The sequence below is a fragment of the Microcaecilia unicolor genome, chromosome 9 (assembly GCF_901765095.1).
Source record: "Microcaecilia unicolor chromosome 9, aMicUni1.1, whole genome shotgun sequence".
In the NCBI taxonomy this organism is placed as follows: domain Eukaryota; kingdom Metazoa; phylum Chordata; class Amphibia; order Gymnophiona; family Siphonopidae; genus Microcaecilia; species Microcaecilia unicolor.
The window spans coordinates 27,561,709-27,577,854 of NC_044039.1; the positions used below are offsets into that span (position 1 = coordinate 27,561,709).

At 42.0% G+C, this 16,146-nt stretch overlaps 1 protein-coding gene across 1 annotated transcript in view; it reads left to right on the forward strand.

Moving 5' to 3' along the window:
• Window positions 1-2,946: 2,946 nt before the first annotated feature.
• Window positions 2,947-16,146, forward strand: part of ALDH1L2 (aldehyde dehydrogenase 1 family member L2) — an 82,204-nt gene continuing 69,004 nt past the window's right edge. Inside the window, exons 1-3 of the mRNA XM_030214764.1 lie at window positions 2,947-3,103; window positions 10,425-10,569; window positions 14,359-14,593. Coding sequence (XP_030070624.1) covers window positions 3,056-3,103; window positions 10,425-10,569; window positions 14,359-14,593 — 428 coding nt within the window. The 5' untranslated portion in view covers window positions 2,947-3,055. The remainder of the gene's footprint in view (window positions 3,104-10,424; window positions 10,570-14,358; window positions 14,594-16,146) is intronic.

Genomic DNA, 16,146 nt, shown 5'->3' on the forward strand with positions numbered 1-16,146 from the left:
GAGAAAAATGTCCAAACAGTGGCATAAATCTGCATTTGGATGTTTTTCTCACAAAAAAGTCCAAATTGGTATTTTCAAAACCAATTTTTAGACATTTTTTCTATGAAGTGCATCAGAAGTGTGTTCAAATCACAAGGGGGGCATGGCAGGGCCATGTTAAGGGTGGGATCTGGGTGTTCCTAACACTTAAACATTTTTTCTGCCATAATGGAACAAAACAAAAACATCCAGGGCTATAAGTTGGAAGTTCTGGCATAGACCTGTTTTATTAAAAAAGCCACAAAAAAGTGCCCTAAATGACTATTATGACCACTGCAGGAATAAAGGAATGACACCCCCCTTACTCTTTCAGTGGTCACTGACCCCTTCCCACCTCACAAAGATGTAAATAAAACAGTACATACCAGCCTCTATGACAGCTTCAGATGTTATGTTTCAACATTTTTATTAGAGTTGCAATACCAATATACTTTACAACATAGTGATATACAATTACATCTCAGTCAACCAATTATAGTATCAACTCTATGCAACAGCATTTATTATATTCCCCCCCCCTCCCTCCCTCCCCACCCAACTCCTCTTGAACCCTGCTTGCAGATGTTAAAGTTATGGATTAGGAATTGGAGTGTCGTATAATTAAATGAAATCATCTACTATTGTCTCTTGCTTGTTACTATTAAACATTCTAGCTCCAACCCTGTGGTCTTCATCTTTGCAGTATCCAAATTTCACATCAACACTATATACTCAACATATTCACATATATACTCATCCCTCCCCCTCCCTATTTGATCTATTATATGTATATTGATCCACTACTATTAGTACTATGAATATTACAAAGTGTTAAGAATTCGACTTCTCCCTCTCGGAGTCATCCCATCCAAGTACCATCCCCAAATTTTTAGAAACTGTGTTTTCCGCTTGTGTGTTCCTTTCGCTTCTCTCGCTTCCCAAGACAGCAATTGATGTATCTGGTTTCGCCAGTGCCAAAAGGTCGGTGGAGATGTTGATGTCCAGTGCTGCATTATGCATTTTCTAGCCACTAAACATGCTTTGCGACAAAACATTATGCTGTCTGCTTTTAATCGAGGATATGTATTTTGAATATCTAATATTAACAGCAATGGATTCATTTCAATTCTGCTGTGCACAATATTAGACAGGAATGCAGCTATTTGTCTCCAGTACCACTGTATTAAGGGGCATGCCCAAAGCCCATGGTATAATGTGTTATCTGCCCCCTTACATTTCAAACAGATAGCAGTTTGTATTCCTCCCGACCTGTACAATTGCTGCTGGGTGAAATAGGCTCTATGTAGCGTTCTAAACGCACATTCTCTAAGGCCTGCCCCTCCAACTATCCTGGGGATATCCCTTATTTGCGTGATTATATTCCGCAGGTTCAGATGTTATGGCCAGTCTTATTAGAGCAACAAACAGGTTCCTGGAATAGCCTAATGGTGGGTGGAGTGCACTTTAAAGAAAATGACCCAGCCCAGGCCCATAATCCACTCTAACTATTACACTTGTGGTGGAAAATGTCAGCTCTCCCCCCACCACCAAAAAAACCATACTGTACCCACATATAGGTGACACCTACAGCCATAAGGACTACTGTGGTGTATATTTGAGTACAGTAGCCTTTTCATGGATTTTGAAGAGCTCACCATACAATATAAGGGGTTAATGGTGAGATGTGTACCTAGGACCTTTTATGTGAAGTCCACTGCGGTGCCCCATAGGGTGCCACACTGCTCTACTAGGATGAAGTCTAGTAGGAAAGCTGGCTCCTCCTGTGTTTTTCACTTGGACTTTTTATTTTTTATGGTCTGAAAAAAATAGCCATACTAAGCAAACCACATCTAGGAAATGGTCATTTTCAAAGAAAAAATATAAACATTTTTCTGGTTTGAAAATTGTCATTTTCACTACTTGATTTTTAGACATTATCAGCAAAATGTCCAAAGTCAGATTTAGACATATCGAAAATTCCTCTCTACATCTCTCTGTACTTCCAAAGCTTTTGTACTTTGCAGATTCAAAAAGAAATCAATCATTTTCAGTCACTAATCTAATACACTTGTTCCTTGAACTTCTTGCGGCACACCTTCTGGAAACCAGATGCTTTGCTCAAGGACTGGGCCATTACTAAGAATTGTGAACAATTCCAGCCCACTGATTTATTCACTAGAGGGGGGGGGGTCTTTTACTAAAGATTAGCCGGAGTTATCTTGCAGCCCAGCCTAGGAATAAAATAGGACCTGTTGCAGATAACTCAAGCTAATCTTTAGTAAAAGACTCTCTAGGCTACTTAGGCTACTTACTCTTCCATTTCCAGGAATTTCATCTCAGAGTTCTCCAGCCATGGAAACAGAGAAACCAGGACACAGCTGAATAATGAACATCTTCTTCTTAGAATTGCTTTTGGTGTGTACATCTGCCTATACTGTACATTTGCAGACAGTGGCTTGTTTTTATTTTCGATCCAACTTTTTAAGGGGAAGGATAGGTGTCATGGTTGAGACTGGAAAGGAAGAGGAGGCAGAGATCCTTGGAAAGTGAACAATTGTGGTACACCAGCTTCTGCTACAGTAATTAGAGCCCCGAAGATGACTTTGCTTCAGTTCATCAGGTTTTGCTTTGTTTTTTCCTAGTCCCTGGTTGCTAGTATTGTGTGGTCCAGGGCTGCAGTCATAAAACGAATATGAGATCATTGCTATGAATTGCGGTAACTTAAGGCGCAATAAAAAAAAGAGGCACTTGTTCCATTTAACCCGAGATGTATCCCTTAGACGCTGAGGCTTTCCAGCGTCCCTCAATTTGGCACCTCCTTAAGGTAGCACTAGCAGCTGCCGTGACAGAGCGCGTGCACCCCGCACTAATGCGCGTGCCCGCCGCTCAGCCCAACCACCGGGGTTGCGTCAGTTCAGTCTCCGAACGCGGAGGGCCCGGGGGGCTGGCGAGACTCGCAGAGCGCTGCATCTGGCTCGCGCACCCTGCCGTGCGCTGCGGGAAGCTCTGGTGCTCTGAACGTCGCTGCCTTCGCAAAATGCTGTGGACGGCCAATCAGTTCATCAGGAAATTCTCTACTACCACAGTGAGTATGCCATCGTCGAAGTGGAACTGCCAGGATATCGTAGTAATAATATCGAGTGTACACCCTGACAGCTAGCTTTCTGACACTTTGAAAGAGCTGCAGAATTTGTAACGCTGAATACGATTTCCCATTATTTTGTGTTAAAAAGAAAAGGAGTTTGGATTTCCCATCCGCTGTCAGCTTTAAAGAAACAGTGCTTGCAGGATATATACATTCCCAACCTCTTCAATACCATTATTACTATGGGATTGTGGCTTTTAAAACCTATAGGGCAAAATCAGGCAAGGCGATGAAGACGGTTTTAAGCACTGATTTAGGTTAAAGATGCATGATCATCTTGTCCTGGATATCTACGTTGGGGCGGCAGTACCAGGGTAAAAACATTGAGAAAATGAGATTGATAGAGCGTATATTAGCGTAAGAGCAGCTGTTGCTTGGCTACACGGTAGCTGATTGGTTAAACGTAAACGAATCCTGCTGTAACCCTTTGGATACGGAGAAGGATTCATGCTGTGGGTTTAGATGGATTCTATCCAATTGGAAGCCAGTGTCCCCTCCTGTTTAAAATTGCGAAGTGACTTTGGATTTGTTGGCATTAAAGATTCGGTATCCATTGCAATTGCTCACTGCTGCTGGCGTGGGCAAGTCATGTTGAGTTACTGTACTATACTGAAAAGGAGGCGTTACCCCCACGCACCTCTGAATTGCATCAGCGACGCCAAAAAAGGGAATGAGGACCGACACGTTGCATATACACAGCCGCATGGATCAGTATAATAACAAACATATAATCAAGTTGTAATCCTGAGTCCCACTGCAACATTGTTTCAAACCCCTTTTCGCAGGCATATGATATTCCGTTTTGCAGCGTTAAGACCAACAGGATCGGTTGTGCAATTTATACAGCCTGTTGCGTGCTGACTGTAAACAGAACATCAAGTAAAAATGTATTTACAAACAGGAGAGGGAGGGCAGACTGACCTGAAAGCAAGCTTAAGGATTTCTAGAGAAGTATGGAAAATGAAAAGAAAAAAAAAAAAAAAAAGACAGGAAGTTCCAGGGAATAGTGTAATGTGAATTCCCTTCAAACTTCTCCTGAATCCCTCTGTCCTGAAAATGGTACAGAAAGGGCACCAAAGAAAGTTATCAGAAATAGATTTCACTGTCTTATCCAGGGAGCCACCACTGTTTTATGCCTCTCCTCTCCTCTAACCTAACTTCCTACCAGCCCTGAACTTTTACTCATAGTATTGCTTCTTAGATCCTTTGGATCACAACTCACCTAGGGACAGATACAAAGCAGCGATTTTCACTGTTTTTCCATCTTGGGCCCAGTTTGGCAGGAAGAGCCAACACAGTTGGTCTCCCTCTGATGATGTGGCCATTCAAGCACACTAACATTAAATAATGTAACTAAAGCAAGGGGGTCCTTTTACTTTGCCACACTAAAAAGTGGCCGGTAGTAGTTTTATTTATTTATTTATTTATTTATTTGTACCATTTATACCCCACTCTTTTCCGCTCGATTGCAGGTTCAGTGTGGCTTACAATGTATGGGTACAATATATCACAGAGATAACACAATGTATGGGTACAAAGTATCCCATAGATAACACAATTGTATAGAGAAGGATAAGAGGAAGAGATATGGGGGGGGGGGGGGAGGAGTGAGTTATGGTTAATGTTAGTGGTGTGGATTAGGTTCATGAATTAAGTTGGGTCGTTTGGGTAGGCTTGTTTGAAGAGGTATGTTTTCAGCAGCTTTCGGAAGGGTAGATGTTCGTTGGTTGTTCGGATGTATCTTGATATGGCGTTCCAGAGTTGGCTGCGCATGGGTTTCTCGTGCATTCTGGCCACTTTTTAGCATAGCTCTGAAATGGCTGAATTTCAGTGTCTTCCATTAATGGCCAAATTAGCGCACAGCCATTACCGCCTTCTATTTAGGTGGACAACCCAAATATCAGTCTAACTGCTGTGTTTTGGATTGTTTGAAGCTTCCGAAATGATCCCCTTGTACAACCTAACGCTGGGGTTTACTAAGCTGCTAGTGCCGACACAGCCCATTCACTTTGAATGGGCTGTGTCGGCAATGCCGCACTGAAGCTGCTAGTGCAGTTTAGTAAACAGACCCCTAAGTAAATGACATTACAATAATCAAGAGGCGAGAGTATTAATGAATGTGCCACTCTGATTCACAGCATTTTTCCTTATGCTGTTATTCAGACCATCTCTCACCACATGCCTTGTTCTGCCCCCCCCCCACCCTCTATTTTGTTCTCTTTCCTTCCTCCATCAACAATCTTTCTTCTCATATTTTTCCCCTACACACAATTCTCCAAAGGCTTGACCTCCCTTAGTTAAGTTTAAGGTCTCTAGACTCACCCTCTTGAAATTTGATAATTAAACAGTCACATTCACCTCAACACCATCAACCCAGAAAAGTCCTGTAAAAATGCATAATTGGACATCATACTTTTAAACATTAAACTTAGTTTTATTATATATCTAAATTTATATGTATATATCTATATAGATCGTAAAAAAAAAAAAAAAAAAGGCAAAAGTCTACTTACTAAAGTAGATACAGACTAAAAAAAAGCAGACTGATACAAATATGAAATATATAAAAATACTTTATTGAAACAAAGCCCAGAGGTGAAAGTAAAAACAATACCTGACATGGCCACGTTTCACCCTCAGGCTGCATCAGGGGCAAAACTACAAAATAAAAAATAAAAACATATAAAATCATCATGTTTACGCATCATATACATATATATCACAAAACTAAAAGCATATTCTATACATCCATAATATCACTTATAATCAAATGACAATAGAATAAAATTAGATATCAAAATAATTAATAAAATTAGTACATTTAGATATACTGAAACAAGAAAATTAAAAACAAAAGTAAAAATTAAAAAATCAAAACATATATAAGGAGAGGTGGAATTAATGTTACTGAAAGCATAAAAATATAGCATACACATGCTTCAACATTTAATGAGTATTTAAAATATTAAATTAAATATGTACATACCTAAAAAAAGAAGGGTTGTGGGAATACACCCCTAAAAATAATAATAAATCGGAACATCCTAAAATAAAAATATGTTAAAAATATATTAATAATTTAAGACAATATCTAAGACAATAATGTAGAAAGCGAAAGCTAACAAACGCACACACTGCATGTTCAAAAGGATGTATGTGTTCTCTTCTGTTTATCTAATCAACAATCGTTATATCTTAAATATTTATCAGATATTGCAAAGACATTTTTCCACATCGCCTAATCATTTTATGCACGGTCCCTCTCTTCTAAAACAATGTATAAAACCTACAGAAAATAAAACTAAAACGCACCTGCATATATTTACAGCTGCTCAGTAGTCAGTGTAAGTGTATGTGTGTATTTTATACACTAATCAAAATAATAGATCTTTCACCCAAATGATTTCTAATAAAGGTGAGCGCAGTGTTTAAATTTCATACTTAAAGCATTCTCCCCCCATGCTTCGTAGTTCTAGTTTTTACAGTTGTCTGCTTTTTACATTTTTAACTTATTAAGTTTGATTTTATATTATTAAAACAACTATCGTATCTCTTCAAATCATAGCTAACTCAAACATGGACAACACTTACCTGCCTTATGTGGCAGACTGGCCCCGCCTGGTGCATCCCTTTAAATGGCTGTGTCGGCATTACCGCACCAGTAGCCACTAGTGCGGCTTTGTAAAAGTGGGGGATAGTGTACTGAAAGTTAGGACTGAGTGAAAATCTGGCCTACCCAAAGTTGACTTCTTGTTTTAGGGGTTCTTTTACTAAGGTGCACTGAAAAATGGCCCGTGGTAGTGTAGGTGTGGCTTTTGGGTGCGCGCAGATCCATTTTTCAGTGCGCCTGCAAAAGTGCCTTATTTATTTATTTATTATTACATTTGTACCCCGCGCCATCCCACTCAAGGCAGGTTCAACGCGGCTTACATAATAATATGGATTACAGAGAATTGATAAGGAGAAAATAAGTTAATTAAAGCAGAATAATAAAAAAGATAGGTAGGCAGAGATGGCAAGGGTGAAGGGAGTAGGAGAGGTATGAACAAGGTGTAGTTGAGCATTGGAGGAGGGTTAGAGGAGGCGGGAGGGGGGATGGGATACGGGAAAAGCATAGGGAAATTTGGTGGGAGATGTAGTTTGGGTCATTGTCGTAGTCTCCTGGATATGTGTTGGGTAGATGGGTTTTTAGGATTAGTTTTTTATCATTTTTGCATAAAATTGACGTGCAGCAAAATAAAAATCGCCAAGTGTCCATTTGGGTCTGAGACCTTACCGCCAGCAATTGACTTAGTGATAAGGTCTCATCCGTTAACCGGGCGGTAATGACCTATGCACATAGAATTATTTTTCGGACACGTGTCAAAAATGAAATTACCGCAAGGGCCACATGATAGCTGGGTGGTAACTCCAGATTGGCACGCGTTGGGCATGCGTAGGAACCTGTGCAGCTTAGTAAAAGGGCCCCTTAGCGTTCAGGGTCTTACTCTGAAAAGATTTTCCTTTGTTGTGTGTCAAAGGAAAATCTTTTACGTTTTCGGTTCTTTAACGTTTTGTTGATGCATCTACCCCTCAGGCCTTTCCCGATGAGGAAAGTCAACATTTGTTGCTGGAGTTCTATTGATCTAGATTAAAAGTAGGTCAAATCAAATCTCCCTAGTCAAGGGAAGACTGGCAGTCCTAGCAAACCCTTCTTGCCAATGACCTTGCATTTGCTCTGTGCTGATTATTTAACTTCGCCGCACCTCAAAAAAGATATAAAGGAATTGGAGAAGGTGCAGAGAAGGGCGACGAAACTGATAAAAGGGATGGAACGACTTCCCTATGAGGAAAGGCTAAGACAGTTAGGACTCTTCAGCTTGGAGAAAAGGCGGCTGAGGGGTGATATGAAAGAAGTCTACAAGATAATGAGCGGAGTACAGCGGACAGATGTGAAGCGTTTGTTTACACTTTCAAACAACAATAGAACCAGGGGACACAAGATGAAGCTAGAATATGGTAGATTTAAAACAAATAGGAGAATGTCTTTCTTTAATCAGCGTGTAGTTGGACCCTGGAACTCGTTGCCGGAGAATGTAGTGACAGCAGCTGGCCTTACGGAATGTAAAGGGGGTTTGGTCAGAGTCCTGAGGGAAAAGTCCATTGAACATTATTTAAAAAAAAAAGGGGAAAATTATTATTTATTTTTTTTGGGGGGGGGGGGTTGCCTGGTTCTTGAAGCCTGGTTTGGCCGCTGTCGGAGACAGGATGCTAGGCTTGATGGACCCTTGGTCTTTTCCCAGTATGGCGGTGCTTATGTGCTTAATTTGCAATACTTCTTTCAGGTATGCAGCCACATTTCTCACTAAAAAGCTACTATTTCAACTACTGTGCATGGCAATAATCTCAGCGTTAATAAAAGCGATGGTTTGTATTCGGTGTTTTCTTGTTGGTGTGGGAACTGTCTGCCAAAGTGGAGGTGACACTGAGGACCTGTGTAGCGGAGCTAGTATAGAGGCCGGGCTCTGTCAGCCACAACAGAGGAGGCGGTACTGCAGAAGAAGGTGGAGATGTGGAGGAGGAAAGAAAAGGAGCAGAATGGAAGAGATGAAGGAGAAAAAGCTGTCACGGATGTGAACGAGCAGAAGAGGAGGCAGAGATGTTCAGAAAGTGAGCATTGCAGGGAGGAAAGAATGGACCACGCACACCCTGCCACTCATTCACATCCATTCACTCGGACACACAGTCCACCAAATCACTCACTCACGTTCACTCAACCCACTCAACTGCAGACAACCTGTTTAAAAAGGCTTACCCTACCAATCCAACATAAATGCCTGATCTCTGCAACACAACAAAACTAAAGTTCGTAATGGACTTCTTTACTTGATATACTGCCTTTAGTACCAACAGTGATGTCTAGGCAAAACTCTGTCCATAGTATATGGACAGATTTTGGTTCTCCATTTTTATGGCATTTATTTGTAGGTTCTTGACCTTGCAACATTTTAAATTCATAACATGGGCTGTTTAAATAAATATCTTAAAACCTGATGCTTTTCCCGTGGGCCAAACTATCTTACCTTGCTAGGTGTATGTGTATCTTCTCTTTGGTAGAAGGAATATTTTGGCTCTTTAATTCATTTGACTGTGTGGGCTGCAGGAGGTGAGAGGTAAGTGATTGCATTTCAGCAGGAGTATGGGTGGGGCTGTGATTTGCCATCTTATTGCTAGACACCTCATGCTTAGAATACTTCAACTTGCTTCTCGCAGGTCTCCCACTAAGCCAGCTCTCTCCCCTTCAAACCGTTCAAAATTCTGCTGCATAACTTATATTCCACCAGTGTCACTATGCTCATATTAGCCCTCTCCTCAAGCCACTTCACTGACTCCCTATCTATTTCTGCATACAGTTCAAACTCCTCTTATTGACTTACAAGTGCATTCACTCTGCAGCTCCTCAGTACCTTTCCGCTCTTAACCTCTCCCTGCAATCCTCCCTGGGAACTCCGTTCATCGGGTAAATCTCTCTTATTTATACCCTTCTCCTCCACTGCCAACTCCAGACTCCATTCTTCTTATCTTACTGCACCGTAAGCCTGGAATAGACTTCCTGAGTCAGTACGTCAAGCTCCTTCTCTGGCCACATTCAAATCTAGGCTAAAAAGCCCATCTATTTGAGACTGTGTTTAACTCCTAACTCCTATTCACTTGTTCACTACCCATGTCTGTTTTATCATTCCCACCATAAATATTTCCCCTGTCTCTTATTTATACTGTTGGCTCTCTTGATTAGATTGTAAGCTCTGTGGAGCAGGGACTGTCTCTTACATGTTTAGTGTACAGCTCTGTGTACGTCTAGTAATGCTATAGAAATGATAAGTGGTAGTAGTAGGACTATGGGGCACGCAATGAAGCTACAAAGTAGTCAATTTGAAATCAATTGGAGAAAATATTTCTTCACTCAACATGTAATTAAACTCTGGAAATCGTTGCCAGAGAATGTGGTAAAAGCAGTTAGCTTAGCGGGGTTTTAAAAAAGAATATAAGCCATTATTAAAATGGACTTAGGAAAATCCACTGCTTGTTTCTAAGATAAGCAGCATAGAATGTATTGCACTGTTTTGGGACTTTGCCAGGTACCTGTGACCTGGATTGACCACTGTTGGAAACAGGATAGTGGGCTTGATGGCAACACTTATGTACTTGTGTGTCTGCTCTTGTTACACTGAAGAATTTAGCTTGTTTTTTTTTTTTTTTTTTTTTCATCTTTTCTTGGCAGGTTTACTACCAAAATAGGCTAAAACTAGCCTTAATAGGTCAGAGTCTTTTTGGACAAGAAGTTTACCGTAGCCTCCGTAAAGAAGGGCATAAAGTGGTGGGCGTGTTTACAATTCCAGACAAGGATGGGAAAGCTGATCCTCTAGGTGAGTGCAAATATCATGGAATGATATTTATTGAAAAGATTTGTAAATCCTTTTCCCCCCAGAAATTAAGTTCTCAGAATGCTTGAGGCAGGGGTTCTTAACCCAGACCTCAGGGTTCACCTAACCAGTCAGGTTTTCGGGGAAACCCACAGTGAATACCTCTGAGATAGATTTGCATAGAATGGAGGTAGTGCGTGCACATTTATCTCATGCATATTCATTGCCCTGAAATTTCGCTAATTACTCCTTATTATAAACACATTCATTTCTTTGTTAATTACTTTTTAAAAAACATTTATTCAATCAAACATTCCCAATCCACCACAGTAAGTACCTCGTATAACAGTTTCCCTCAATATAACATTCCACTTCTTCTGACCCTGATTGTTGAACAATAACACAGTCCAAAGCAGTCCATCGCGGGCTATTATGCACCGCTCAACTGCCCTGTGAGTTGTTGTAGTCCATCGCTGTCCAATCGCTGTCCATCGCTGCTTTGGACTGTGTTATTTTTCAACAATCAGGGTCAGAAGAAGTGGAATGTTATATTGAGGGAAACTGTTATACGAGGTACTTACTGTGGTGGATTGGGAATGTTTGATTGAATAAATGTTTTTTAAAAAGTAATTAACAAAGAAATGAATGTGTTTATAATAAGGAATAATTAGCGAAATTTCAGGGTAGTTGATACAGTGTGACTAATTACAAATTGGATTGTAACCCCTGTGTTACGGATAATTATGCATATTCATTGTGGATATCCCAAAAACCTGACTGGCTAGGTGTGCCCCGAGGACTAGGTTGAGAACCTCTGGCCCAAGGTGATAAAGTAAAAACCACAATTACAGTTTCACACAGAGAAACCAACAAGTCAATACAAAATTTTTGAAAAAGACTTAATTATGATTTGCTACAAAACCAATGTAGGACAAACAGTGCAATATTACTCAGTAATACCCCCAATATTCAATAAATTGACCATCACTAAACTCCCAAATGCCCACCTCCAAGCTTAACAAACAGATAGGCTCCCATGCTTTCAACTGCCTTGACCAAGGACTTGGAATAATAGAGTCAGCAACCTTCCCTGTCTCTGAAAGGTGTAAGGCCATAATTTTATTTATGTTGTAGCTTTCTGGGGCTAGTTCGAAAGCATTTAAGAATGCAAAGCCAGATCGTGCAATGTAAGGGTTTAAATGTTTCTAGAAATTTTTTGGCCTTGTGAGAAGAGTTGAAGTTGAAAACAAAACTGATTCTTTTTAAGGGGCAGATGCACAAATGCCCCCGTACAAAAAATCATTGCTTTTAGATCACCAGTAAAAAGTTATCGTTTGAAACAGTGAGCAATGCTGAAAGGAAATCAATCAAAAGAGCTGCTCGCATTTACAGCAAGCAGCTCGGTAGGGAAAGCACCAGCGCATGCGTAGAACAGCCACCCATTAAGCAGCGCATGCATAGGACAGTCACCTGCTAAGCATTGATGCTATGCGCGTGCCCAGAACAGCGTGTGCTGTGGACATGCCTCCACAGCGGTCCATTGCTACTCACATCTTTCGTACGTGCATATTAGCAATAAACCACCCAGGCCGTGAAAGTTTATTTTTCAGGGGTACCACGCCAGCTTTCACGCTCCGGGGGGGGGGGGGGGGGGATTATTTATATGCACGTGTATGAAAACCATATGTAGCTTTATTTCAAAAATACGGGTGCTGTAGGCTCCCTTCCACAACATGTGTTTTTGTTCCAAGACAACTACTTCACATTGCTGTTACGTGCAGGACACACACAAGTGCAAATAGTATTTAAATATGGCATCAGACTGCTCCCCCGAGAAGCCACCATCATGGTATGACAGCTCCTGACCTCCTGTAAATTTTTTCTCGTTAAAAGTAGGTGCTCCTCTCTGCGCATTTCTTGGAAACGGCTGTTCATCACTCGGAATGCATATTTAAATATTAATCAGCTCATTCTAATACATTTGCATACAATTCTCATTGGCTGCTACTGCGAATGGTAAAAACCACGCCAGACCCCTTTGTGCATTACTGACTAACATGCACGCTAAACTGGATTGAACCGGTCAAAATCAGGCATTCCTAGCATGGTAAGCTTTGTGCATCGGGGCCTGAGTCCTAATAAATACCTGAAGAAACAGTCTTAAGCTGTCTCATTGCCAGATTATTACAAAGTACCTGTAAGGGATACAGATGCAGATTGTCCCTTAGGTAAAATAATTGTATCTTCCTTACAAACCCATTCTAGCTTGGAGCTTCTATAATTCACTCTTCTGCCGGCCTGGCATGTATCTCTGCCACACAGTTCAGACCATGGATTGTTTTTTTAAAGATGTAGTACAAGTAGGTGATCTGAAACTGTGAACTGTGCAGGACAGTGAGATGCAGGGACAGGTTGGATTTTGGGATAACGACATTTGGCCCATGGCCCACAATTTTGCAGGTCTTGGGATTGGGAATTTTGGTAAAAGGGCCCTTAACTGACTACGCTTTAGCTGGCTCCACAAACCCAGAAATTAATTGCCACAGCTTGGACATGGCCCAGCATTGAACTTCTGGGCATCGTGCCACTGAGATATCCCCAGCTCCACCCCATGATACCCAGCCCTGCCCCCAGTCCCATCCAATCTGCCTCCTGGCTCCAGTGGCATAGCCACAGGTGAGCCTGCCACCCATTTACGGCTCAGGCCCATCCAACTGTAGCACACGTTTATTGGTAGCTGGTGGGGATCCCAAGCTTGGCCAGCTGAAGACTTCCCCCTGATGGTAATGAAAACACTACTCTCTACGATACCAGCATCTGCGCATTCTCAGTTTTCAGCTCATGCCTGCTGCAGACTGCCAAGGTAGAAAGAAGCATTTTCCCACCAGCTGAGATATTTTTTGGGCAGTGGTTGGGGGGAGGGAGAACACTTGGTGCCCACCCACTTCTTGTCTAGGCCCACCTAAAATCTGTTGTCTGGCTAAGCCCCTGCCTGGCTCCACCCCTGACATACCTCAATTCCTCAGCCACAGCATCAGCAAGGCATCTCCCCCTCCAGCAGCAGGAGACACCTTAATAAAATATTATTAAGATAACATTGTGATAAGAGCTTGAGATTTTTGTGCATAGATTAGCATAGCACACTTTGGATCAAGCTTAATATAGCTATGTGCTGACATTTTCCTAATTTTAATCATATATCTATATCTATCCTATATAATAATTCTCACCTCCAACGTTTTGAGGCTGCCTGGAACCACCGTGGCTCCCTCGGAGGTGGTCTGCTAGATGGAGTAGATAATACTGACGTCACACATCCCACACCAGATTGGCCAGTAGAAGGGAGAGGGGGAAACCGCGATGCAGGGAGCAGTGAATCAGTACAACACGGGGAATGCACAGCAGCAGGAACAGAAGCCCCGCCCCCTTGCACATCATAATAGTGACGTCATGGAGAGGGGAGGAGCCGTGATGCAGGGAGCAGCGAGTGACCAATGTAGAGGGGGAGGAGGAGCCGTGATGCAGGGAGCAGCGAGTGTCCAATGTGGAGGGGTAGGAGTAGGGAAACACACAGAGCGTGTTTCCCTACTCCTCCCCCTGCCTAGGAATCCAATTTAGTGCTGAAATCCATAGGGGAGGGGGACACCTGTGGAAGACTGACTCCCAAAACATTAATTGCAGGAAGCCAATACCTTGCTAGCACCCGTTTCATTGGTTTCAGAAACGGGCCTTTTTTACTAGTATATATATAAATTGTACTTAACAGTACCTTATTTTCTGCCATTTTCTCAGCGGTGGCGGCAGAGAAAGACGGGACCCCTGTGTTCAAGTTCCCAAGATGGAGAGTTAAGGGAAAGTCCCTCCAAGAAGTGGTTGAAGCCTATAAATCTGTGGACGCTGAATTGAATGTGCTCCCATTCTGTACACAGTTCATCCCTATGGATGTCATCGATCATCCTAAGCATGGCTCCATTATCTACCATCCCTCCCTACTGCCCTGTCACAGAGGTGCCTCTGCTATTAACTGGTAAGATTTACTTGGATCTTGATTTCCTTAACTCTGCAGGAAAATAATAAAGTTGATCTGCTTGGATATGGAGTTCTGGAAGCTATTTTGCTTACAAACATAGTGAAACTATATCGTAATATAGCAAAGTAAGGAATACATACCATTATGCATTTATTACAATATTATGTCTATTTAATCCTTCCCTCCTCCCAAAAGTGACAACTGTCTCCTAATCTTTCTTTTCCCTCATTGCTTTTATTTGTACCTTTAAATGGAATGAAGGTCATATACACATGTGTCATTGCACTTTTGGTTTGTTATTTTGGCAGCATTGGTGTAAGATCCCCACTAATTATGATCCCTAGGCTGTGCTGGGAAAAGTCTGATTCCAGTAACAAATTATCCATGATGTATCAAAGTTTAAAGCTTTCAAAATAAAATTATTTTTTTCTACCTTTGTGATCTGGACATGTTGTTTTTCCATCATGTTGGTTTCAGTTTCTCTTTTCTGCTTTTCTGTTTGTTGTCTGCTAATTCTCCTTTAAGCAGCTGCTGTCCATTTGTCTTTTGTCTTCTCTCCTCTCTTCTGTCTGTTCCCTCAGTACACCTGCTTCTGATGTATTGTTTCTTTTTAGCTCTTACCTCTCTTCTTTTTTTTTTCTTTTCTGCTCTGTCAACTCAAATTTCACCCTCTCTCACCTTCTCCTCCTTTTTACTTTTCAGCCACCTGTGAAATTAACATCTTCTCTCACCCACTAGCTCTTCCATTACCCATCTCAAACCTTCCCCAGCCCTCCAGTCCCATTCATCTTTAATCTACTCCCTGTTACCAGATTTCTACCCTCTGTAATCACTATCCTCTCATTCGTTTCCTTTCCTCCCCCTCCTGGCCTCTCCTACATGGTTCCACCATTCCCACCACCCTTCTAGCCCAGAAACTGCTCCCTTTTTCTACTCTCCCCACTCTCATAGTCTGACATGGCCCTGTCCCTTTTCTCTTCTCTCTTGCTCTTTCCCCCATGGTCCTGCATTTCTCCCTCTCCCTTCCCTCACTCGCATTGTCCGGTATCTCTCCATCACTTCCTTCTGCTCCTGGATCCAACATCTCTCTCTCTCTTTCTTTCTGTCCTCTCCACCTACTGTTTACCTCTCCCTCATCTACCCCCATGTCCAATGTCTCTCCCTCTCTTCTATTGTCCAAAATCTCTCTTGCCCCTCCTCCTACTACTGTGTGCATCATTTCTTCCTCTCTTTCCCATGCACCATCTCTTCCTCCTCTCCACCCCTATGTCCAACATTTCTCCCTCTCTTACCCCCTCCCCTTTCTATGCAGCATCTCCGTCCCCTACACCTCCATATGCAAGATTTTTCCCTTTCTCACCCTTCTCCACTCCTTTGCTGCATCTCTCCTTTCCTCACTCTCCACCCTATGTCCAACAATTGTCCCTCTCTTGCCGCTTCCCTATCCCGATATACAATATTTTTCCCTTTCTCTCCACCCGTTTGCTGTACCTCTCCCTTTCTCCTTCTCCACCCCATCCAACAAGTCTCCCTCTCTCTCTCGCCCCTCC